This window comes from Paralichthys olivaceus, chromosome 20 (genome assembly GCF_024713975.1).
Source record: "Paralichthys olivaceus isolate ysfri-2021 chromosome 20, ASM2471397v2, whole genome shotgun sequence".
NCBI classification, from domain to species: Eukaryota; Metazoa; Chordata; class Actinopteri; order Pleuronectiformes; family Paralichthyidae; genus Paralichthys; species Paralichthys olivaceus.
The window spans coordinates 12,197,716-12,223,850 of record NC_091112.1 but is presented as its reverse complement, the minus strand read 5'-3'; the positions used below and the strand labels follow the sequence as shown (position 1 = coordinate 12,223,850).

General features: G+C 41.7%; 4 protein-coding genes and 1 long non-coding RNA gene across 6 annotated transcripts; 4 read left to right on the top strand and 1 right to left on the bottom strand.

The window, feature by feature from the left end:
• The first annotated feature begins 5,858 nt into the window (after window positions 1-5,858).
• Window positions 5,859-9,249, top strand: npvf (neuropeptide VF precursor). The gene is made up of 3 exons (XM_020090588.2): window positions 5,859-6,034; window positions 6,932-7,299; window positions 7,432-9,249. The coding sequence occupies exons 1-3, from the start codon at window positions 5,879-5,881 to the stop codon at window positions 7,484-7,486; spliced, it is 579 nt and encodes a 192-aa protein (XP_019946147.1). The 5' UTR covers window positions 5,859-5,878; the 3' UTR covers window positions 7,487-9,249.
• A 161-nt stretch (window positions 9,250-9,410) lies between these two features.
• LOC109631651 (cytochrome c-a-like) lies at window positions 9,411-12,278 on the top strand. The gene is made up of 3 exons (XM_020090523.2): window positions 9,411-9,560; window positions 9,985-10,162; window positions 11,361-12,278. Exons 2-3 carry the CDS (start codon window positions 9,994-9,996, stop codon window positions 11,504-11,506), a joined length of 315 nt encoding a protein of 104 aa, XP_019946082.1. The 5' UTR covers window positions 9,411-9,560; window positions 9,985-9,993; the 3' UTR covers window positions 11,507-12,278.
• A 934-nt stretch (window positions 12,279-13,212) lies between these two features.
• Window positions 13,213-21,941, top strand: LOC109631892 (acetylcholinesterase collagenic tail peptide). Of its 2 annotated transcripts, none has more exons than XM_020090935.2 (18): window positions 13,213-13,570; window positions 14,271-14,424; window positions 14,524-14,612; window positions 14,735-14,854; window positions 15,051-15,095; window positions 15,242-15,268; window positions 16,185-16,256; window positions 16,404-16,466; window positions 16,543-16,569; window positions 16,657-16,701; window positions 16,927-16,962; window positions 17,045-17,125; window positions 17,348-17,444; window positions 17,524-17,663; window positions 17,770-17,889; window positions 19,387-19,516; window positions 20,005-20,107; window positions 21,086-21,941. In XM_020090935.2, the coding sequence occupies exons 2-18, from the start codon at window positions 14,322-14,324 to the stop codon at window positions 21,153-21,155; spliced, it is 1,368 nt and encodes a 455-aa protein (XP_019946494.2). In that variant the 5' UTR covers window positions 13,213-13,570; window positions 14,271-14,321; the 3' UTR covers window positions 21,156-21,941. The 2 variants fall into 2 exon arrangements, with proteins under 2 accessions (XP_019946494.2, XP_019946489.2); XM_020090930.2 differs by having other exon boundaries at window positions 13,214-13,570; window positions 14,524-14,633.
• On the bottom strand, window positions 16,947-22,679 carry LOC138405950 (uncharacterized). Its single transcript, XR_011239613.1, has 3 exons — window positions 22,535-22,679; window positions 18,763-18,895; window positions 16,947-17,105 (listed from the first exon to the last, which is right to left on the bottom strand). It is a non-coding gene; the product is annotated as an uncharacterized lncRNA (long non-coding RNA).
• Window positions 22,678-25,846, top strand: LOC109631893 (peptidyl-prolyl cis-trans isomerase FKBP14-like). The gene is made up of 4 exons (XM_020090936.2): window positions 22,678-22,967; window positions 23,817-23,968; window positions 24,438-24,565; window positions 25,137-25,846. The coding sequence occupies exons 1-4, from the start codon at window positions 22,768-22,770 to the stop codon at window positions 25,293-25,295; spliced, it is 639 nt and encodes a 212-aa protein (XP_019946495.1). The 5' UTR covers window positions 22,678-22,767; the 3' UTR covers window positions 25,296-25,846.
• Window positions 25,847-26,135: the final 289 nt, after the last annotated feature.

Below are 26,135 nucleotides of genomic sequence, written 5' to 3'. Positions count from 1 at the left end.
TCCTCTTTTTCCTGTTTCTTCTCAGCCGCCTGCTGCCTCTCGAACAATCAATAAAATTCAGTAAATAAATCAGGGCAGCACATGTCTCCCATCGCTGTACCAAAGTCTCATGAATTCAATTACTGATAATCAATATGGTTACAGTGGGGACGACAGTTCCTGAAAATAAACTGATTCACTTGATTCTTTTTCCACATGGCTAATTGAAAAAACTAGAAAATATGTTTTTATGGGGTAAAACAAGTTAGATATTTCTGTGTGTTTGTGTGTGTGTGTATGTGTTTGCTTTGCTTTAGGCGCTGTGCAGGGTTCAGCTGCATGGCGGGGAGGGGGGTTGGAGGTCACAGCACAGCTCTCCGTGTGGGTGTCTCAGGCGACCTTTGACCCTCCCCAACTCTCTGAGCAGCAGCCAAACTGGTCATCAGAGAGACGCCCCCAAAGGTCAAGAGAGACGCCGAGGGAACGAACTTCCATGGTGTCGGGCTCCCATCACAGTAAACTGCACTGATGCTATTTACAAAACCATTAACTATTATTATTTAACAACAAGAGCGAAGTAAAAGATGCTTATTTTTTATTGACACTGGTGTGCTTGGGATTTATGCACCAGGACTTTTAGCGGTTTCCAGGGCCCAAGGATCATGAAAGTCACTCAACAGATAAATGACCACGTAAACATTCAAATCAAGTCGGGGAAAGTAAAACAGCAAAATCTCAGGGATTTTTTTTCCAATCAAAACAGCAGGAACTTCATAATATTGTTCCGCCTTAGTTACAAGTATAATTCTTAGCAAACTCTATTATGTTTTTCTCCATATTTTACTCATTTCTGTTTTTATTTGTATGAATATTTGTTTTGTGGGTTTGTTTATTTCTGATCGCATGAAACTGCTAAAACTAATTCTCTGTCAATTCTCTTTCTCTCGTTTCTCTCTACACTTGAGAAGATATTTAGCACCAACTGATAAAAGGAATATATCTTTTGATAAATAAAAAAGGATAAATAAATCATACAAAGCACTTTCTTACACGCGCACACACACACACACACACACACACACATACACTAACACACCCACACACTCCTCTCCCAGGACCCCTCTTCCTCTCTTCATCCTCCTCCCCATCATCCTCCCCCCTCTCTCCCTCATCAAGGGTCATTTGCTCAGTTTCCTGAATGCCTCCCTGCACCTCTCCCTCTCTGATTGGTGCATTTCTGCTAGAAGCTGATTGGTCAGTTCTCCCAGCACCTCCCTTTCTTAACTGGTCAAAACCCCTCCCTCTTTTTTTTTGGTGGGGGGCACTCCTCTTCTTAGATGGACCTCCTCCTTTGACCCCACCTCTTTCTCAAGGGATCCTCCTCCTACTCTGCAAACAGAGAACGGGTGGGTTAGAGCGCCACCTAGTGGACAGCCCCTCTCACACTGTGCTCCATGCTGCTTGACAACTCACACTGTTCTGCATTAAATACAAAATGAATCATCTCATCCACAGATACTAAATCTAAATGATTGCCAAACATAGAATTATGATGCAGTTTAATATAAAGAAACAGACAAACAGCTCCCACAAACAAATCTGTAAACTCATTTGATCAGTCAAACCTAGAGCGCCATCTAGTGGTTACATAACAAACCTACCTAACATTTCAAGTTAAGAAAAAGAAAAAACAACTACAAAAAACTTCATTCTAATCTGTATATATATTTATCGTTGAATTTCACTGCTACAAATTATAATTAAAACTTTTTAATTTTAATAACTTTTAAATAACCAGCAAATTAGAACCTGATGTTATCAGATAAAAACCTATTACTTCAAAATGCAAACTGTTCAGAAACAAGTAAAAATTTCCCTTTTTATCAGAGAAGCCTTCACATTAGGTTGAAAATGATCTCTGACAAATACTGAGCCATGTTAAAAAATGTAAATATACATATAGTACATAAGACATATTCATCCCTTTTTCAAAGATGATTTAACAGCAACTATAGTTTTGGGATTGAGAGCAACTGACATGGGGGTAAATTGGAAACAGAAACAAATACATTGTTGGTTTTTCGTATTTTCTTGTTCCCACATCTTTGGCAAAAGAAAAAACGTATAGAATTTTTCCAGCTTCATCCTTCAAGTAATATCACGTCTCATCCTGTTTTTCTACACTTTTACCACCTGTCGGGAAACCAACTCAGATAGTTTATTACCTTTTCCTGAACAGAATTCAGTGTGGAAGCTGTCAGATTGTGCTTACAGCCCCAAAAGGCTCAGACCTCAGCACATGTGTCAGGCTAAATACTTAAAACATAAAACTATTTCTGTCTTTCCGTGGAAAGACAGAAAAGTACACTCATGTCCTGTCTAGTCCCAGTTCTGTCTACTGGACCCTCTATAGGCTCAAAGTTGTTTTTTAATTCTGAGACTTTTTTTTATTGGATGTGGTCATGTGAGATCCCCGGAGCCATCATCACCATCATCAGCCACAATCACAACAACACAACTCACAATTGCAACCGACCACACGTACAGCACTGTAGCACGAGCCTGTGTGTCTGTCTACCCGGCGTCAGAGCGTCTTCCCATACATCATAATGCAGTGATCTCCTAGAAATGGATTTGATCATTGATAATACTATAACCCGTCACGAGGCCTTGATGAATGTGTCTCCTCGCTGAGTGTACGGGCATGTAAAGTGTTGTGATGATGACCCGGCTGATGTCTAAGTGAGGGGGAAGATAAAACTGGACATAAATCTGCTCAACAGGGGGATAGAAGCACATTCACACAAATCATCCCGGGAATCTGAGGGTGTCCCGTGCAGTCGTGGCAAGGAATTCTGGGCACGCCGCCAGATCCCAGACACAAAGAGACGGGCGAGGATCAACAGTGTCACTGTCGACTCTTTGGCTCTGCTTCCTGTCTCTGTCCCTTCTCCTCCCTTCTTTGGGTCTGCATGTGCTTATTTTTGCTTCTCCTTCTTGATTAGTTTTCCTGGAGTCCAAAAAGTTAATGAATGTTGCAGACAAATGAGCATTTCAAGAAAGGCTACATGTCTGGTATACAGAATAGGCTGTACAAGTGTATGAAACATGGATGCAACACTATTCCAAAACACATTATTATTTATGGAAGGCTGCCGTGTATTAAATCAAACGTGCATGGCTATATTTCAGTCAAGTAGACACCGTCTGTTTTCAGGAAAGTGAGCTACATGGGGAGGAACAGAGGAGGGGAGAGTGAGGAGGCCAAAAGCAGGAAAGTGGAAAGATGAAAAGGCCGTCGGGGTGGAGAGGGATGCACATTAAAAACATTAAGCATGAGAGAATTACACTGGCAGAGAACAAGGTCTTTGCGGGAGTGCTCAGATCGCTTGGTGAGAGAACAAAGGGAGAGCTTGAAGTATAGGGAAGCCCTCTGCGGATAAGACCCTGGATAAGTGTCGGAGACAGGCTCGTAAATCCCAGACCCCATAGTCGGCGAGCTGGGGGCCAGGGTCAGAGAGGGAGAGCACAAAGAGAGGGGCTGCGGAGAGGTGGGAGGTGATCGTACAGAAAGATAGACTGAAACCATAACCATAAAAAAAACATCTTGAAGGTTAATACTGAATCACTGAAACCAGATACATTCTGCGCTACATGCTCGCTGCGCTCCGAGCTGAGGACAGGATACAGCAACATGGCAAATGGCAAAAATGTCAGGGTCGTGACGCATGGATCAAATTAAAGTTCCCTGAGGGTTGTCATTATCACCCTGTGTCTTGCACCAGGCATTCCTCACATTCTGTCTGATTGAGGACACAAATGCAGATTCAGTGAGTCACGTGTGAATCTCAATGCACCATTGATACCTTCGTAACAGGAATGGCGGCTGACGACAGCCCCGTGTCTGTGTTGCAAATATTTGTCAAAGTCCAATGGTTGCTAGAGGTCGGAGCTTTACTGAGTGAATTCAAGGTAAAACAAACAGGGAGGAGATGATCGCCTGTCATCTGTGCTTTTTTAAAGTAGGTTTACACATAAAACACAGACATGCAAGATGGAATATGAGCAAATGGAAGCTCTTTATGAAGAAGATTTAATTAGGTCAATGAGTATAACCCCTTTGACAAACTAGATCCAGCAAATCCATGACACAAAGAGCAGCTGCTCCCCAAGCTAAGCGTGCAGGTTCCTCCAGTTACTTCACAAATACACCACCTTAGTTTTCTTTCCACACAACCGGTTCAACAATGTCTTCTGTGCCTCTGGAAATGAAGGAGTTAATAGCAAAAAGATGTTTGTGTGTTTTTTCGTCATGCAGGGTCTAATGAGAGGATGTCATGGAGCTGCATCATCGTGAATGCAGGACCCTGTTGCTCATAATTGTCAGAATAATTGGCCTTGGATGCATTAAACTGTCTGTCATTTGGAAGTAGTGCAATGAAGGATTTACTCCTGACTAAAGAGACACACCGCAGCTAAAAATAGTCCTCAACAGCTGTGATATTTTAAATGATATGTTTGTTATCCATTTCTAACGGTTTATATTGTTGTAGGGGTGAATATGATTGGAATATTGAGAGATTGGCTAATGCATATAGTTTATGTCTTTTATGATTTGCAAAACAATAACAGAAATAAACATCAGACTGGCCCCTACTCATCCTGATCCTGCTGTCGGATGTTGTATTTCCTACATCCATTCCTGACATGGAGTTAGAACAGACCCGTCCAAAGACATAGTCTCAGACAATAAATGATCCTGGTTAATATGATATGATAAGAAAAAGACAGTGCCAAGGATTCTACATCTTTGTCTCAAAAACAAATAAGTTATTTTATTTCATTATATAGACAAGATATCCTTAGTGAGGGCTCAGTCTCCAAAATATTACATTAAACATTTGTCTTCGTTTTTCTATTTGTTTGAACCTTCACAAATATGGTGTGTTGCTCTTGTAACTTTTCAAAAAATAACCAGTGTTACTTTCTTTTGACCATAAGTATTGAGATGAATCAACATGAACATGCACCTGCACATTAAAGTTACAGTGTGTAGAATTTTGTGATATCTAGTGTTGAAATCTTCACCTAAATCTTACACACTGGACCTTTAAATAAGTTCCATTATCATAAGAAGCAGATGAGATTAAAGCAGGTTATTAATTATAAACAGGAGAAGGCTGCTTGAGGACAGGTAAAAAAAAGAAAGAACCAAAAGTAATGAAAAGAAGAGATTGGGAAAAAAAGAAGTGGGCAGTTTATTCCTTCTGTTTTTCATGTTTAAAGAAGTGGTCACCATTCACTTCAATTAAACTGGATTTGGCTGCAACACTGTTTACCCCTGAAACTCCAAAAGTGTGTTGTGGACTCAAACACTTCACCCACCCCTCCATCGTCATAGGGGTGAGTAGATAATGAGTGAATTTTCATTTTTGGGTGAACTATGCCTTTAATCCTTTCAAAGTTCCCTGCTCATTAGTGTAGAAAATAATTTGTCCCTAACTGACATAACCCACTTGTAATTAGTTCTTTTCTTTCTTCTTCTGCATCCTTTTTTCCACCATTGAACCCTTGTTCTTAGTTTAGTTTCTCTATTCTTCTCTCACTCATTTCTTGTTTGATAAAAAATAAAAACCCAGACTGAGGAGCGTTCATTCAGGAGCCCAATTAGGACTTAAATACTGGTTTCAAATATATTCTACAGAGCTGGGTGATTACTTAGTCAGGAATTTGCTCCATGTAAATGAAGCTATGACCAATGTATGTGCGTGTGCGTTCATCTGTACATGTGTGTAGGTGTCTTCATCACACAGCACAGGTGACGTACGTGGTCAGAGGGTCTTTAATAGCAGGGGACACTGTGGTCAGTGGGAAATAAGGGAAGTTTCCTGCTGGTAACATGTTGACCACAGTGTTTCTGTCAGCGCTCCTGATGCTGGGAGGTCTTGGAGGGGCGGCGGTGTCTGACCTCTACGGGAAATCAATCCACAGCGATAGAACTTTGTTGGGGGGCGAAGATGTAAGACACACGGTGAGGAGACAGCCGCACCAACAAGTAAGAATCATGTAATACTTCAGAAAATTCTTTGTGGCTGCTGAATTTATCTTTGTATGGAGGATCAAAACTGCCAAAATGTATATATATATATATACAATCAATGAATGAACAAATTGATAATATATAAATAATAAGTAAATAAATGAATACATCAACTAAATGATTAATTGATTAATTAATAAATGGAACAACTCGATAACACATAGATAAACAAGCATAATGCCAAAAATGCTCATAATAATATTGAATACATTTTGACATTGTTTGTTTAATTACCTGAAGATGTCCTTGTTATTTATTTATGTCTGAATTATTGAGTAATTTTTTGTATTTCTTTCTTTCTTTGCTTTTTTTTGGCTGTATTGGTCCTCCATATTATATTGGATGTTCCTTATACTGTATGTGAAGCACTGTGAGCTGCATTTCTTGTATGAAAGGTGCTAAAATGTATAATTTATATTTATTTAAAGTATCAGTTGCTGTATTAACTTGGTGATTGATTATTTGTTCATTTATTCCAGCCCTACTTTTTTAAAGGGAGGCTTTTAACAGATTTTAATGAATGTTGTTTGTTTTGTTATCTCTCTTATTTTTTATAGTTTCCATTTTTTGTTCTGTGTTATTTATTTGATGTTTGTATTTTGTAAAGCAATCGGTAGGTTTGTTTAGATAACTGCAATAGAAAAAATTAGTAGTAGTAGTAGAAGTGGTATTAGTAGTAGTACTATTTGTTTTATTGCTTTTATAACCATCATGGTGCTTTTCCTTAATAATTGCAAAACACAAAAACATTTTTAAGATACAACAATGAATCAATCATAACCTTGTTTATCTACTTTCCTTGTGTTCTGTAACACAGCTGTCAAAGATTACACAACATGTTTATCTTTCTAGACAAAAAGTGAAATGCGCAGGAGTTTGGATCTGGAGAGCTTCAACATGCGTGTGACCCCGGCCACCAGCAAGATCAGCCTCCCGACCATCATCAAGCTCTACCCGCCCACTACCAAACCTGTCCACATGCACGCCAACATGCCCATGCGCTTTGGGAGACAGATCGACTCCAATGAAGACAAGGCACCAAACTCCCCCAACATGCCACAGAGGTTTGGTCGCTCCAGGGGGCGAATCTGCCCCAAGTGTCCTCCTGTCCGTATAGAACCAAACCCTGAGCTGCCTCAGAGATTTGGGAGAAGTAGTCTTTACTGGAGCCTCCTTAAGACTCTGGCCACTGAACGGCTGCTTAAAACTGGATTGCACTGGTAAACAACTGGTATCTTCATTTTCATCGGTACAATCTCATACTGTACGGGTCACTAGTCTGTCACAAGGGTGATGTCCTTTTTTAACTGTTTTGTTTTGCAAAACACAAACTGCGTGTTCTTTTCCCGTAGGGCTGAAGACTTTACATCTAGTTCAGAGGTGGAAGAAAAATCCTTTGAAGCATGAAGGGGGATACACAGGCCAACAATGAGGTCGACTGTAGCATGTAAATATCAATATACAGTGTTTTTACAAAAAAGACATGTTTAAAATCAAAGTTTAAAAAGAGTGAATTTCAAATTTTCAAATTCTGTAGTCCCTTTAACTGCAGTTATATTGTATGTTTTGATGGAAAACATAAGTGATGATAGTAATAAAAGTATCAAATGAGGTTTTTGTCCTTTTGTTGTCTGTTTTTCTGTTAGTCAACAGGATTACATAGAGACCCAGAGGAGAGATTATCACAAAATTTATTGGAGGATTGTCTGGGCTTTAAAATTTAAGTTCAGATCCGGTCAGGAGGTGGATCCGGAATTTCTTTTCCACCTTCTTTAACATTGTGAGGGATTTTCAACGAGTGTGTTGATTTCCTGGAGAATAATAATGGTCTTGATGAAAAAATCAGGTATATTCTAGAGGACTGATATTTATTAGTTTGTGCATTTTAGTGCAGATCCAAATAAAAATCCAAATCTAGTGATCGTAAATGTGGTTTGAAAAGGAAAGTGTTGGGCCTTGGCTGAGGTATACTCTCTAGTTTTGTTATTGGCTTTTAAAATTATATCTGGAAATTATAATTATTCCAAGAATCTTTACACTCACGGATGAACATTCTGTTAATGCAGATGTAATGAAAAATAAAAATAGTGTAGCATGAATTCTTAGTTAAAATAAAGATAAAGATGAGAACTGCCAGGGCTTGTTCATTACAGTGATACACCACTAGAGGGAGAGAAAACTCTAAAGGTAAAATACACAATTTGCTGGATTAAGAATATATCTCAACAGTCAGAGGTGAGAAAATGTGTCAGGAAGCCATCCTTGTGTATTATATATATCTATGTGACATGCTGTTAATCCATAATCCACATCATCTGGACTCTTAGGGGCCGGACGACATGAATCACGAAGCAGGACTCCTGCAGGCCATGTCAGTTTGAACACAGTGGATACTGACATGTACAATGTAACGGGGATTTTGGCTGTACATTTTACACTGTTGAATAAGACATATTTTGCTACATGCCTCACAATTTTCATTTCACGTGGCAATGTGTGCTGCAGACATCACAGAGAGCTGTGCTCCAAATTAGCATGTGCATCTTTTAATAAAAGTATTAATACCATCTCCTGAGGTGCATGTCCGCATGACTACCACATCCATAATTAAACTATTGGTCACTGTCAAAGGTTTCCACATGATGACTAAGAACAGATTTGAAAGAGATGAATCATGATTTGTCCAGACAGTGTGTGTGTGTGTGCTGCTAATCACTTGTCTGAATATGACTCAATGACAAAACAACAGAAGAGAATCTGGTCCTTTTCACACCTCACGTTCTGACATGTCACAGCAGGAAAAAAGCACAGGTGTGATTCACAACATGAATAATGGCTGCAGTACATTTAGGTGTGTCACTCAGTTCCAAGGTCGACTCCATCAATTTGCGCATTTACTGAATTTTATTTACGGTGCCTGTTGTCATCTGCTTCAAATATGATGGATATGGTGCATGTTCATTCTGCATGTTCAGTCTCCATGTAATTATTTGCATAAAGAGCGTGGCTGTTTAAAACATGTATCATCCACTGAGCGAGTTCAGGGGAACTGGGGACAGGATGGATAGGTGCCAGATCTCACTGATAATAAATAAGAACTCGCCCTCCTGCTTTAAGCAACGATACTTTCACTCACTCATGCATCGGCACCTCAACTCATGTTCTGTCCAATGCTCTAAAAAGTAAATCTGAGATCACACCATCTTATTTCAAAGCTTCAACTGCAGCAGATGTTTTTTTTTCCCATAACATATTTAACATACCTCACCTGGCAGCGTAGAAGGGTGTGACACACTAGGTTGCGCAATATGTTTTGCACAACCCATTACAAACATTTCAAACCCTCCCTCCAGAAATTTGATCTGTGTTGCTTCGAGTTTTTACATCGGGTCTTATCCCAGACAAATCGCCACAACAAAGGAATCTAAGACGTTTGGCAAAAGGGAGGAAACTTCCACCTGGAACCTCACTATCCTGTCAGGTACACAGTGGAGTTTATGTTTGGTTGTTTTACGCTGGTGTGTGGTGTTTTCACTCTCTTCCTCGTGTTGTTGTCTTCATACCCTCTCTCTGAAACTGTTCACTGCTGTGGTTTCCTCCCTGATGTTTTCAGTATAATGGGACGTCTGTATTACATGCTCTATTATCAGCAAGTAAAAAAAGCTGCGACTTGGTTTCTTCATTTGCTTCACAACACAACCCTGCTGCATTTTTTTCTTCTCTCTCAACACAATCACTCACATTTCACGACTTGTTCTGCAGCAATCCGGAAGTTTCAGGGTAACGTTGGATTTCCTCTGTGTCCTGGGTTGTGTCTCATATTCTGTCTCATTTGTGTTTTTCCACTAAGTTGATGTGTTGTCGTACACTTCCACATTTGCAGCTGTGTTCTTTCCTCCCTGCAGCCACTGGTCATGGGGGACATCCAGAAAGGGAAGAAGGTGTTTGTCAAGAAATGTTCCCAGTGTCACACAGTGGAAGAGGGGGGACGCCACAAGGTGGGACCCAACCTGTGGGGTCTGTTCGGGAGGAAGACGGGTCAGGCGTCCGGCTTCTCCTACACAAAGGCCAACATTGAGAAAGGTATGGATCACTGCTGCAACAAAAGTGACTGAAACAGAGGAGACATCAAGAGATCAAATTGTGTTCTGATTTTGAGCAGTAAGAATTTGTCCGGCCATTTGCTCTTCATTAGTGGACAGGGCAGCACTCGATATATTTTAGCTTGTGGCAGCTATAGTTAGCACAAGCTGTTGCTGTAGTAATTGAAGTCTGATGTTTCAGGAGACCCAGCAGAAATATTTATTAGCACTTTAAGGAAAAGATGAAGTCAACACAGTGTCTGTTGCCCTATATGCACGAGTATGTGTATTTATCTCCCCCACAAACTGGATTCTCATTCAGTGAAATGATTATTCTATAGCAAGTACCAATTCAGACTGGGATAGTTTGATGTTTTTGGTATTTTCACAGCCATCCCAGAGACAGAGAGTGACCTGTTGATTTTAGGGCATATTTAAAAGTCTCATAAGTATAATGTAGATGAAATGTTCCCTCCACTTCTTTTGTATTTTATTACAGTTTCCTTCTTGTGGAATATGCTTTGTGTTTATAACAATTGAACCATAAAGGTTTTTGTCTTTGAAGATAGATAGATAGATAGATAGATAGATAGATAGATAGATAGATAGATAGATAGATAGATAGATAGATAGATAGATAGATAGATAGATAGATAGATAGATAGATAGATAGATAGATAGATAGATAGATAGATGTTTAAAAGTGCAGTGCAGCACAGCATCTTGGTTCTTTTATTTTCCATACCAGAAAGTTAGAGGAGCAGGTCTGAACAGGTCAGACATTAGTGACAGAGACTCCCCCCCTGACTCCAGCATGAGGCAACTAGAATGGCAGATAGATCACATACCACCACAAAACAGTTTTATTCAATAAAGCTGCTGCAAATTGCACACACTTGTAGATATCAGTTCCATAAACAGGCTTGATTTGTTTCCATGAACATCTATGAATTATTTCCAGGCAAATTAGTGACAATGTTAATAAAAACGTCCTAAGTTACATCCTGGATTCGCTCCCAGATCCAGATCAGCACCAAATTTTAATCTGTCAGGTAGTTTTTGTGTTCCTGGGGAAAACAAAACCTATTTGTGGAGGCAGTAAAACCTAAACCAAGTGAATTTATGCTTTTCGTATCAAGACACATGAAAACATATTACAAACCTTAACATGCAGCTGATGTGTATGTTTGCTGTTGCAGGTATCATATGGGACGAGAAAACGCTGAATGTCTACCTCGAAAACCCAAAGAAGTACATTCCTGGCACCAAGATGGTCTTCTCTGGGATCAGGAAGAAAAAGGAGAGACAGGATATTATAGCTTATTTAAAGGATGCCACCTCCTAGAAATACTGTAGAACAATCGTGCAGCTGCAGACCGCGGCAATACACTGTACCTTTACAGTTTTGGTTTTATTTCTGGGACTACCTTTTGTTGCATTACAACTTTGTTCACATGGAGACTGTTTTTAATTATCATTGCTCCAGTCACTTCTCAGTCGGGGCTTCTTAAAGAGGCAGACTTCCTCTGGGCTTTTCTAAAAGCTGTCGTTTACTAATAAAACCTACTGCTACTTGCACAGAAACAATTTGGTTTCACACACTTAGCATCTTCGCCACTTTAAATCCTACTTCTTACTATAACTGTAATGGTAATTGTTATAGGGTTATGTTTGTATGTGTATTACTTGTTGGGTCTCTTTCTGTTTATAAGTGGTTTTATACTTGGGTAAATTTTAAAAGGTTTTAGCGTTTTGGTCACAAGCTGTAGCTGACCCCAAAATCTCTTGGATTTTGTTTGTGTGTGTCTGAAGGATGATATTGGCATGTTAGAGCCAAGTGTTAGTGGAAAAGAGGAGCAGCAAGGAGAAAAAGCTGTAACACCGGGGTGTTCGCCTGGACCACCCGGACCTCCAGGACCCCGGGGACCAGACGTAAGGCTGTGTTTCAAAATAAAATACCACACACTGTAGATTTCAAAGCAGAAGTCAGTGTCCTGCAGCTCATGAAAATGTTGTCAATGAATATACAATGTGATGTTAATGTGCATTTGTAATTTGTGATAGTTTTTGGTTACACTACATTTAAATAAAAATATACAGGGAATGCAAAACAATAACCTGTTTTTTTTTTTTCTACATATCTCTGTTGTGTCATAATAAATCAAACAGGACCGAGGGCAGGTAATCCATTAACTAGAACGTCTGAGGTTTGCAAGACTGAGCTGGTAAAGATTCAAGATTCAAGATCCACTTTATGTCATTCAGACCATTCACCAGTGAAGTGCTCAGGAAAATGAAATCGAGTAGCATCCAGCTCGCAAAAGTAGCCTAAACTGGTATGGGTTTCATGAAAGATATAAAGGCTCTAAAATAAAATAAAATTGTAAAAGAATAAATAGAGAGGGAGGCAGTAGCTCAGTCCATAGAGACTTGGCTTGGGAACCGGAGGGTGACCAGTTCAAGTCCAGCATGGAAGGAAGTTGGAGAGGTGCCAGTTCACCTCCTGGGCACTGCCGAGGTGCCCCTGAGCAAGGCACCGAACCCCCCAATTGCTCCCCGGGCGCCTTCACGGTTGCCCACTTTTCCGTGGAAAAGGAAGAAATTAAAGCAGAAGATGACTCAACCTGAATAATTAAAATAAAGAATAGACAGTCACATTCAATTTTCCACAGTTTGTAAATATTATTTTGACCGCGCAGGAGAGAGATTCTCTTACATGTGCTCTACAGAGTTGTGCATTATACTGCAGTAATACTGTCCTCATCATATCTGATATAGTTTATGTATCTCTACATTCATTCAATGGTTCCTGTTCAATAACTAATGAATGAGCACATTTATGCTGAAACATAAACTCTGCCCTGTCTCTCACCTGTCTCAATACAAAATGGATTGAAGAATTTGAGCATAGATTATTCAACAAATCAGAAAGTGACTTCTGTCACGTATTGAGTTTAAATCCATCTATGGTAAGAATAAAAAAATATTTTGTCCGTCGTGGAGCTAAATGTCCAGGAGATGGGGCCATTTTGCTGATGAAGCCTCCATCAGCATCACTGTGGAGATGAAACGTGCCAAACGAGTGGCAGCATGCGGACTGTGAGCTCAGACATTCAACCTGCTGCACTGAGCTCCATCCAGATGTTACAGCCGTGACTGTGGCTCTGATCCACAGCTGGCACTGTGTTGGCTCCGCTCAGTGGCCTCTGCTACAGGTCCTCCCTCCACCCAGCTGTGTTGTTATCGACCGGCGGGGAGGAAAGACTGGTCGATAAGTGGATCAGATTTATTGGCGGTGCGGATCGGCTACAGCGCGCCAGATGCCAAAGGAGCCACAGTGCGTGGGACTGCGCACCGCGAGAGGAGACAGACTGCGCGTCTGCGAGTGCGGCACAATTTCAAGTGGAAGGTAAGGGGTGTGCGTTGAAAGCCGTGCACGGTGTGCATGACACTGTTGTCAGTGCATCTTCTGGACATTAAGACGAGCTGCAGGCTGCGCGTGTAGACACTAATAGAAGGGGAGTGAGCCTCAAGAGTGAAGATGGAGTGAACAGCGTCCTGTGCAGCATCCTTTCTGCAAAACGCACGTGGTTCATCGCGGATTATCATTTTCATTCGCACTTAATCGTTTAGTCGTGGATTTTGGAAGAGGTAATGGAATGTAGTCATAGCAATAACTGTCCTTAATAATAACTGTCCTGGGAGTATAGTGTGTGTGTGTGTGTGCGCGTGTGTGTGTGTTTGGGTGGGTGGGTGAACCTGTGACAGCTGCATGATTGTTATGTTTGGTATGACTTGTCACTTAGTGATCTCATCATGGCACATGAAGGGCTGTGTGGAGTGGGGGGGTGGGGGGGGGGCGGGGGTGCACGGCTAGAATCACAGCGTTGGCTGCATCTGCTGCAGTGTTGAGGTGCAACAAGTTTATTATGCTGTGAGGAGAGAGAGAGAGAGAGAGAGAGACTCTATAGAGGACAAAAGTGAGGGAGTGATGAAGCACCCTCAAGAGTAAAGAGAGGGAGGTGACAGTTGCCAGTAACTGCATTAACCTCAGACAGCATAAATAGTGTGTGTGTGTGTGTGTGTGTGTGTGTGTTTGTGTGAGACAGCTTGTGTTTGTGTGTTTCAGGGAAACTAGAGTAAACAACTAAAGCAGCAGAATGGACCTGGTCAAATTTGCAGTGTCCTTCCACATTCTCATGAGTCCTGCGTGGGCCTCTTCCAATCACCCTTTCATGGACAGCATCCTCTCTGCCCAGTCAGGTAAGAAGACATCCATCTGTATGTGTGAGTGTCCCGACTGACGGACACGTAGCCTGCACCTGTCACAGCTGCTACTCTCTGTCTCCCCCCTCCCCTCAGCCCTCAGGTTGCTGGATGAGAGGATGAGGTTCGACCCCTGTTGTCTCATGTCACCGCCTCCGCCGCCGTTCTACCCTCCACCGCCTCAGGTGTGGAAGCGAGGCAGCCCCGTAGGTCTTCACAAACGCACTCTCACCCAACCTGTCTGCATGATGCCCCCTCATTTACAATCAAACCTGTTCTCTTGGATTTTGTTTGTGTGTGTCTGAAGGATGATATTGGCATGTTAGAGCCAAGTGTTAGTGGAAAAGAGGAGCAGCAAGGAGAAAAAGCTGTAACACCGGGGTGTTCGCCTGGACCACCCGGACCTCCAGGACCCCGGGGACCAGACGTAAGGCTGTGTTTCAAAATAAAATACCACACAATGTTGTAAACCTCCATGAGTATCTGCAGTGCTTTTCAATCACAGTGCATCAAATAGTGTATTCATACAGTAGATTCAAATATTGTTAAAAATGTGTGGAAATCAAATTACCTTTATTTGTATTGATTTGTGTGACATGTATAAATTTGTTATAATTTTTCAGGGTCATGATGGATTACCTGGCATAACAGGACCAAAAGGAGAAAAGGTTTATGTTTTTTTATTTCTCAATTATGCCTCTAATATTATTTATATTTAATATTTTGCCATGAAAGTATGTGTGTGGGTGTCCTAGCGTCCCACTCAGCTCTAATGAGCGCTCTGCCTCTTCTCCCCTCATTTGTCCTCCGCCAGGGAGAAATTGGACGCCCGGGGTCAAAGGTGAGCATCTCTCTCTCTCCTCTCTCGCAAATCTGGGTCTGTCGCTCATCCCTCTTTGGTCGGTCTCTCGCGTGTCCTTGGAATAATGCGATCTAGATTTCTCCCCCTTCTCTGCCTCCTTTGTCCACCTGATGCGTCCTCAATCTTTGTGATGCGATTTGTCTATTGATGCGCTCAAAATATCCTCGGCAGCTGCCAAATGGGTCGTGCTCCATTAGATTCTGTAGCCACTGCGGCCACATACCAAAACCTGATTGCATCCCTGGATGTTGCCTGTCCGTCCTCCACTTCATCATCCCCCTCTCTTCTCTTCTCCTACAACCCCCCCACCCTTCTTCCTCCCTCCTTTCCTTGGCCTTGCTCCATTAGCCCACCATACTGGACTCCAGTCCTGCTGATCCAGCCTCTCCAGCATTCCACTTCTGCACTTTAATCTCCCTGAGTGCTTTTGCTCTCCATGATAAATCACTCCACACAGCAGCAGCAGGTCCACACTGTCTCTGCAGGCCTCTGCTTTAATGACGTGCGGCTAAACGAGAGCACGCCGCAAGCGTGGCAGCACCTCTGGGATACTCGTCCAGGTGTCACAGAGACGTGAGGGTGTTCTGTAATATATCTGACTCTCCTGCTCGATTAAAGCTTTATTCCAGTCCACTCGTTAGTAAAGGTCAGTGGCATTGTTCAGGTTTGGAGGCTGTAGCCTTTGTCCTGTTGTTATCAGGGCATCACAGGTAGACAGTTTGAATTTCTTATTTGTTTGTGACACTTTTTAAACCCCAGTTAGTCCCCATCAAGATCAGGCCAGCACAGTCATTAAACAGGCATCGTATTGAGCATTTGCAGATCATTGACAAACACGGAGAATGTTCTATTTTATATTCAAGGAGCAGAGTCAAATGTGTCTGTGTTCCTGCAGGGTCGCACAGGAGCCCCAGGTCTCCCAGGGAAACAAGGACTATCAGGATGGCCTGGTCCAGAGGGACTCAAGGTAAATCTCATGGTTTTCCAAATACTAACACATTTTTTTGTGGAAAATGGTTTGGTATGGCACATTATACACCTTGATGATCTTTATACATACCAAATCAAGTATATAGCACAGACCCTAAAATATGTTATTGATTTTTTTTATTAGGGTGAGAAAGGGGATCCAGGACTCATGGGATTACCAGGACTGAGGGGCCCACCAGGGACAAAGGTTTGTCACATCTGTACATCATCACACACAAGCTGGATATCGTTCTGTCTAAACATTCACTCATCTGCCTTTTCAGGGTTTACCTGGCTACAAAGGAGATAAGGTAAGATGTGCCATAGTAACTGCCTGTGACTACTCAACTATTATAGCCTATATTTCACCTTCCTTTACCCTTTTTCTTCTTTGAAAGGGTTCTCGTGGTGACCTGGGGTCAGCGGGACCAAAAGGCGATAAGGTTTGAGTTTCCTATATTCCAGGGCCTGGAATGTTTTTTTGGAAAGTGTTCTATGTGTTATAATGGTTCATGTAATGCTATCTCTCATGTTGTTACCTTTCGAGCTGTTTTATTAAACCATCTGTGTCAGAGCTGGATTAAATCAATTTTAAACACTCAAGTAACTAATCTGTGGAGGGAATTACATGTTGTCTCACTTCAAACTCTCATTTGGTCCATATAAAGGGTTCCATTGGTTTGCCTGGGATGCTTGGCCAGAAGGTAAGAAAGATGAAAACCTGGGGATGCTTGAATATTTGATTTAACATCATAAGGCTGTTCCTTAATTTTACTCCTCTCCCAGGGTGAGCAAGGACCGAAGGGAGAGCCAGGAGTCTCAGGGAAGAGAGGACCAACTGGGCGGCCTGGGAAGAGAGGCAAACAGGTGAGAGGGAGACAGGATGGATGGATAATACACAAGTGCTTGACTCCCTGACTCCACACACACAAACACACACAGTCATGTTTCAATGAGTTTAGCACAGCTATGCACAAGTGGGAGTGGCATGTTGGCCACCTGTGTGTGTGAGCGTGTGTATGTGTGAGTGAGTGAGTGCATGTGCCTGTGTGTATTTTTTAATATTGAGATGTTTCCTGGTTTGCAAAGGGCATGAAGGGCCAGACTGGAGCCTCAGGAGTCACAGGCCCTGCAGGTCCCGCAGGTCCCAATGGCCTTCCTGGGCCACCTGGTCCACCTGCCTCAGGTAACTCACATGCATCACACATACAAACACAATCTGTATGGTGGAGGCACTGTGTGATACAGCATGTTTTTTTCTGCAGGTCTCTATCTTGTGGGGGAAAAAGGAGAGAAGGGATCCACCGGTGTACCAGGTCGCTGTGACTGTGACACCACGCTTGGAGCTAATAATGCTCCTTTCGGCAGCTACACACAACGGGGAGGTGCCAATAAAGTCCCTGCAGTAAGACTCTAATCCTTCACAACACAGCCCTCTATCAACCAAATTGAAAGTGTATCATTACTGAAGCATTCATTATTCATCATGTCCTATCGTTGTTTACTTGAAGATATTTGTGGTCAACAACAAAGAGGAGATGGGCCGTCTTCATCTGGACAATGCACTGGCATTTAGGAAGGATCAGAGGATGCTGTACTTTAAAGATAAAGATGGATGGAAGCCCATACAGGTAACCAGTGCTGGAAGCTGTAATATTTTTAACAGTCAGTGAGCACACTGTTATCTATAGCTGCTTTCAGACATTCACTGAACTCTGCAGACCCTCCATACTTTCTCCACCTAGTATAAACTCTGTAGAAATTAATTTCCCCTGCTGGGATTGATGACGCTTCAAATAAAAACAATAATAAATCAAATATCTTCCGGTGAAAAAGCGGTGTCATACACATAGAAGATGATGTCGAGAGAGTTTTTGGTGATAAGAGTCGACAACAGTGTCTGTGTGGTCGCAAGAAAATCCCACCATCTCCACAGAGGAGTTAATGCTTCCTGCCTCTGCCTCACCTGAATAATGGGGAGGATGTTGCTGTTGTAAATGCGTCTGTGCGGAGAACCTCCTGTTGCGTTGTGCATGTGTGAAAGACAAACTGCGGGTTAACTCTGTATCCAATTCCCTTAACCCGCAGGTCATGTCTGAAAACAGCTGAGTGTGTGAAATTTAGTGCAGCTTGATTAAATTGAAGGGGCCTTAGCAATGGTATGTGCTCTACTGAGTACAGCTTAGTGTTTTCATCTGCAGTTGTTTGTTTGTTAGTCAGTAAGCAAGATTACGCAAAAAAACTACTGGACAGGTTACCACAAAACTGTGAGGAAGGATGCAGTGTGTGTTAGTGAGGAACCCATTAATGTTATGTCCTGAATTAGAGACTGAGCAGGGACTGAATGTAGGTGAAGATAAATAAAAGAGTTTATGGCTCAAAAAGAAGCAACAGCAAGGCAAAGGATAACCTGAGTAAAAACACTGGTGAGGCTCTCCCAAAGAAAATAAAAAAATCAACACCAAAGATTTCACAAAGAACAAACACAAAGAGCAGCTACCGACCGAGACGGAACAATCTGGCAGAGCAGTGGAGTGAAGACCAGGCTTTTATAGAGAGGTTGAGGATTTGAGTGGAAGCAGGTGTGTCCTGTTTGCTGCAGGAGAAGCCAGCCACTCCCCCTGCCACATACATGCCCTGCAGGAGAAAGAACAGAAAGGGGGGGGGGGGTTGACGCACAAAATCATCACAGTTAAATTTTGATACACATCTTTAACATTGCGTGAAAGCAGTTTTTTCTTGGCATTTTCCCAGTTTTCTCATAGAATAATTAATGGATCTTGATGTGAAAAAAAATCAGGCACATTTAGGGAACTGATATTTTTTAGTGTTTGAAATTTGGTGCAGCGCGAATAAATTAGAGGAGCTGTTTGGCCTTGGTTGAAGTATGAGCTCTATTGAGTGCTATTGTCGTTATTATGGAGATGGATCAGTTGTAAAAACAGCTGAGATGACAACAAAGCCAAGTCTATCTGCTGAAGAAAACCTATCCTTGAAATATAGATTAACCCTAAGTCTACATCAACCAGATATACCAGGTTAAGCCTGGTGTTTGCCCAAGATGCCATTACATCTGGTCACCTGAAATTTGAAGTCAACACTTGTTCTCCTCTTCACGATTCGTCCAGCCCTTCCAGGCGTTCCAGTCTACAGAGGAAGTCCCGGACAGAGTCGGTGCGTGTGGGGACGGGAAGGTGCAGCCCCAGCACGGAGAGGAGTGTGATGATGGAAACCAGATTGTCACTGACGCTTGCCTCAGTGAGTTACCTGCTTCTCTTGCTCATTTATAAACACATGCTCAGCAATGTAAAGATAAAGATTTAAAAAAAGATGCTTGAATAATGATCTACAAAACTGCTAAATGAAAAAAACACTGCTCTCTAGCTCCAAAGTAAGTTCAGCGTTTTGCTGCATGAACATCATGCTGCCATATACCCAGTTGCTCATGAGACGCCCCGCAGAGCCTAACTACAGTGCACCACAGAGTCTGAGCCCACATGGCAGAGGATAAAAGCAGTACTCCCTGTGAGACCTTTCTCTGATCTTTCATTAATCTCACCCTCTCTTTTTTCCTGCCATCCCCCTGCTACACTGGGCTCGGCTGTTCAATTAAATTAGCAGGAAAGCGCTGTATTGGCATCTGTGAAACACGGAGGTGTGCCAAACCAATTAGTAATATCTTCCCTCTCCCTTCTCCCCACAACACTCTCCTCCTCCTCCTCATCCCCTCCACTTCATCACCTCAGACTGCAAGTGGGCCTACTGTGGAGACGGCTACCGACATGAAGGCATGGAGGAGTGCGACGGAAAGGACTTTGGTTATCAGACCTGCAAGTCCTATCTTCCTGGGTATGCTCAGTCACAGCTTCTACAAATGAACACACTTACATTGACCACAAAATGTGCCAGACCACTTGGGTGCACCTCGCTACTGTAGGTCAGCATTTCACAGAAATCTTCTGTGCCAAGATTGCACAATGCAGTTCCTTTTTAATCAGTTGCATGAGTTCATCTGAGGATTGTAAAGTACTACTTAAGTACTACAAAAGTACTTTTGCGATGATATCTCTGAAACCATCCAGATACTGTGGTGCATTGCATGTTTTAAACGTATGCTTAGAGAAATAGTTTGACTCTTTGGTAAATAAAGTCCACAGATGCTTTCCAATCTCATGTTGACACACTAACCGTGACGTTAGAGCTTGAGATGGTTAGCTTAGCTCAGCACAAAGATATGAAACTTTACACCCAGTTCAGTCCAGAGTTAGAAAAATTATCTTATCTACCTTTTAGTAGTTCACGAGCCGTCACTTACATTGAGATCCTCGTGCAGAAGTTTCTCTGTGTCCCAAATACTAGATTTAAAAGTCAGTGATCTCTTTTAAATTCCTTGTTAAAACATACTTGTATTTTTTTTAATTAATTTAAAGCAATTGTATGTCTTTTAGAGTTCTTTTAAGTTAATATTGTCTTTTAATATTTGTGATTCCTTAATTTTTGCTGTACTCATGATTTTATGACCTGTCTTTTTTATTTTGCTGCCCTTGTAAAGCACTTTATAACTTAGATTTTGAATAGTGCTCTTTCAATATAGTTATTAATATTATAATTTGTCCCTATTTTCTGCTAAGCAAAGCTAATCTGCTGTAGATGTTGAATACATATTTATTGTACAGATATGAGAGATGCACCAATCCTCTTATGTAATTCTTGGCAAGGAAGCAAATACCCTGAGCTATTACATCTTCGGTCATTAGTGTAGGTAAAGAATTTTACTGTACATTTAGTGCAATCTTGTTAAAAAATATTTTTCCCTGTCCCCTTCAGATCCTTTGGGCAGCTCAGATGCACCGACTCCTGCCTCATCGATTCCACCGGGTGCAAGTACTTCACCTGATCTGAAAAGTTAACAACCGCATTGCGACTTTACAATTCCTCTTTCTGATCACGGGGAGTAAACTTCAGATTTCTGTTGAAGTTTCACCCCTTAAAAAATCCTGACAGACTGAGAGGGGATTAAAGAGATGCTCTGGTGCCTGCTCTGAGCCATGGATGGTTACGGGAGTCAGCTTTTGAATCGACTGTCTTCCTCGCTGGAGGTTTAACTCTTTTGTTGGGCCTCGGAGAACAGTTACTGTCACATCATTGGCTGCAGCACTGTTATGGACACTGATTGTGGGAAACATTTAACAAAACATATGACGTATGAAATAGTTACAATATGTATGACTTGCTGACTGTTAATGCAGAAATAAGCTGTGCTCTCAACTTCTTTTGTAGTGACAGAATAAAAAGAGCCTTTTCCAAAAGAGCCAATGACATTATGGATACTATACGTATTGTAGTATGCAAATATGTGTAAATATGTCTGTACATTGAATTAGAAAACATATATTTATGAAGTACAATGCTGTCATATTGCATGTAATTGTGTTTCGGTACACAGCAGACTGCTTTAACCTGTGCTGTAAATGTACTCGCCAAAGTGTGGCCCTCTAGAAAATAATGTGACAGAAGGAAAAGGAATGCCGAATGATTTGAATTTCTAAACAGCTTGAATGCCCTGCTCTGTGACACCAAGATGACTCAAATATGAATTCACTGAAATGTGATTAACTGCATGACATGAATGTATAATTCATAAAACACTGTACACTAATAAAGATTAGGCCCACACTTAAAAGAGTCCCCATTCAATTGATGCAATGCGGGTTGTCAGGTCTGTTTGGGAAAAGCAGCCCAAAACTAGAAATCTGAATTTGCCCAGCAGCATTGCTGTCATTGCCAAATATATAATTATATCTACAAAGTAGTGCCAACATTTAAATCAGTTTCCCATAAACCGTCCTTTCACTTAGATCCTACAATGACCATGTTTTCCTTAGACACTATATTATCATGAATAAAATGTTTGAAATATAAAACATAGCTCTGTGGTGTAGATTTGTGGTTACTCATAGACTGTATATTAAGACGGACAACACATCTGCCCTTCTTCCCAATACTCAGAAATGAAGCCAAAATATCCCAATTTTGAATGCCGCCATCTTTAATGCCAGAGTCTGCACTGCCACGATCAAGTGGTTGATCCTCCTACTAGAGAGGTCACACTGATGTGCATGCTTGATTAATGGCGAGTCACTCTCAGTTGTCAATAAACACTTCTTTAAAACAGCATGGCTTTTATTGCCAGGTGTATGTGTGTGATGTGTTTGCACGTTTCTGTATTTGCATGTGTTTTTGCAGCGCACATCAAATTCATGCTGTTTTCTTTACCTGAACTTTGTTTTTCTCTAGTTACCGTGTTGAGCTGTCTCGGCCTCCGTAGGACAACAGTGGGCCCTGGCAACCACGTGTAAGGGGGCGCATCTGTGGGCGGGGTTCCAAATGAGAAGCAACCAATCAGAGGAGCAGGTCCTGCAACCACTCGTCCCTGCCACGTCGAGGATCATCTGTTGCTCGCTTCCTCCCAAACTGTCTGTCTCGTCCTGGACACTGACGCCGGGGACATGGTGCTGCAGGTCGTGCTGAGCTGGCTCTGCTCCTCTCTGCTGCTGCCGGGGGTCAGCGGGGGCGCGCTGCCCGAGGCCGAGGTGCAGATGGAGGTGATGTACAGACCGTTCCTCTGTCACCGGAAGTCCAAGTACGGGGACGTCCTGCTCGTGCATCACGACGGATTCTTCGAGAACGGAACCATGTTTCACTCCAGGTATGTTCGACACGGGGCGATTGAAGATGTGACCAAAGGTACAATATTATAAAAGGTTGTTTGTTTCGTGTCTCCATGGTTACGCGACTGTGTTCGGTCACGTGACACAACCAACCAAAGGGTCAGCTTCACCCGAGTTAAGATAAGTTTGCCTCCCACCCCCCTTTGTTCTCTGCCTTCTTATTGGTTAGTTCAGGCACATGAGAGTGAGAAGCAGGAAGTGTGTGTTGATGTGATGACAGTGAAGTGCTGCTGAGAAGAGAGTGATCCAAAGACCCCACATCAACAATCACATTACACTTCTCTGAAATCCCCCTGGTACAATACAAACCTGACATTTAAATACATCAAATATGATATTTGGACAAAACTCAAAAGCAACAACTACTTTGAATAAACCCAGTGAATCCTGATTCTGAGTCTTATGAACAGTCCTAATGAAAACTCTTGAGTCTGCAAACGACCTTTTAAATGCTTAGATTAGCAGCAGCATATTAAAATGTCTAAATTAGAAGTCTTGCCTTCCAGTGTCAGGTGACAATGCTGCTTCTCCACCAGTGATCAACACTTTAAAATCTGATCAAATCAATAACAGTACAATTTAATCACGTCATAAACTATATACTTAATTTTCCAAGTAAGATCTCAACGGCTGTCTCAAAGAGGGCTAAGGCTGTCCATCCCATTGACAAGTGTTGAGTGAGCATTGACTGTATTTTCTCTTTTTCTGCCTCAGAGGCCAACTAATGGGAATTGGGCTATTTTCAAATGTAAAACAGAAGACAGAAATACAATAACTTTACCCTTTAGAACCTGTAACGACCCACTGCCTCTGTGTCTCCCCACAAGTCGTAACGAAGGCGACAAGCAGCCGGTGTGGTTCACGCTGGGCATCAGAGAGGTGATAAAAGGCTGGGACAAAGGCCTGCAGGACATGTGTGCTGGAGAGAAGAGGAAGCTGGTCGTACCTCCTGCGCTGGCCTATGGGAAGGAAGGGAAAGGTACAGTAGCTGTGGTCATGTGCATGCAAGCTTCCCTGCATGTTGTTATACAGGTACATTACACTCCCCTCTAAGAAAAGCTTGTGGTTTAACACAATATGTGATGTAAGTATGTTGATGCATGTTTGTATGTAAAACAGTCTTGTTGGATTTCTAGGACTGCCACACTGAATGAGGGTTTCATTCAGTTGTATTAGTCCACTTTCTCTCAACATGGAGCATGCAAACTGTCCTGGTAAGCACACGCCACTCTAACCAATAACATTTCATTTCTTCTCCACATATGTAACCTTTGCTCACACAACAAACAAGGCTAACTGGCTGTCATTAATACCCACATACTTCTTCAATATTTATATCTATATAATAACATATAACCAAACAAGCTGGTTCTCAGCACAGAAACCCCTGGCTGCATCCAGTCTCAGTTGTAGTTGACCTCTCGTCCTTTGGACTTATCCTCCTTCAGGTAAGATCCCACCTGAAAGCACACTAACCTTTATCATTGAGGTCCTTGAGATCAGAAATGGGCCCAGATCGCATGAATCCTTCCAGGAGATGGACCTCAACGATGACTGGAAACTCTCCAAACATGAGGTAAAGACAAGAGTTGCACTGTTCTGTGTTCAGTAAACACCCTCACTTCAAATAGACGAATTAGCCATCATCTCCTCAAAGTAGGGCTCTATACTAAACACCACTTTAGGTTGAATTGTTTGTATACAAAGGATTTATTAATGCAAGTTTGAATTGACCACAAGGGGGCAGTACATGCACATGATACAGTAATGTGGCAGCAGGTCGCTTGACCATCAGTCTCTTCAGTATTTAACCATAAACTGTATATAAAGTACGACACTGAGTAATGATGTGCTATTCTTAGCAAGGTGACAAGTACATGCTATTTCAAAACTAACATTTAACTACATAAACAGGCACTAACATAGATAAATGAATATAAATACACTTTCAAATCTGAATACATATTTGACGATACTTTTACACATTCACAAATCTGATCACAGATGGATTGAAACTCACATTTTTATTTGGTTTTGCTACAATAATGGCCCCATACAGATGAGATGTAAAAACATAGTCTATTTTTGTGTTTCTTTTTTCTCCTAACACTTCCCTGTGTGTTACTCATTGTCACTTGATCTGCCAGGTGAAAATATACCTGAGGAAGGAGTTTGAGCGTCATGGCTACCCCCCCAACGACACTCTGCATGAGAACATGGTGGAGGACATCTTCGCAAAAGAGGACGAGAACAAAGACGGCTTTATATCCTCCAGAGAGTTCACTTACAAACACGATGAACTGTAAAAGTCTCTCCGGCTCCCACGACTCGCTCAGTCATGGTTCATGGTGGATGCACTTCTATGAAGAGGTTATAGCCAAGATTATCTCAGGTCACCTTAAGTGGTTTTGTAGAAGCGCTGTTTGTATGGTGTGGGACACTTAAACCTATCCTGTTTAAAGCAGTGTGTTGTGGGTTTTGAGTCAGTGAGTTTGTTAATGTGCTACTTTTAGTGAAATTTCACCTGCAAATCGTAGCCTATTTGTGTTTAAACTAATTTTGCTCCCTTTGGGACCACTGTCAGTTTAACTTTTCTTTTTTAAAACCTCGAAAACTATTCCAAACAGGTAATTGTCAACTCCATCTTGCATTTAAGTCCACGTATTTAGATTTTTATCTCTTTAAGTGTCACAGAATATATGAGGGAGCAGAAAAGATGTGAATCCATGTGGGCAGGAAATGTAAGACAATATGAAATTAGTCTGTCAATATATCCTTCATGCTTATGTTGCTAAAAGGACATATTGTTCAGTACAGGTTTTTTAGATTTTTTTAAATAAAAACATTTTGAAATGGATATTAAAGTGAGCATTTTTATATTTGCTGTGATAAGAATTATTCTCTATATTATTAAGAGAAGGATCGTGTGAATGGACAAGGACACAGAACTGTACCTGTACCTGTTTTTTACACTGGGCTGGAAGCTGTTTTTTAGATATTACAAATAGGACTCATAAAACCACAGAGCTGACTAGAATTCAGACTGCCCTGTTTCTGTGAGGTGGACTTTTTATTGTAAACACATCAGGAATAACTTCAATAACCAAATGGCTGCTCTGATTTGGGAAATGAGTTTCTATCTTTAA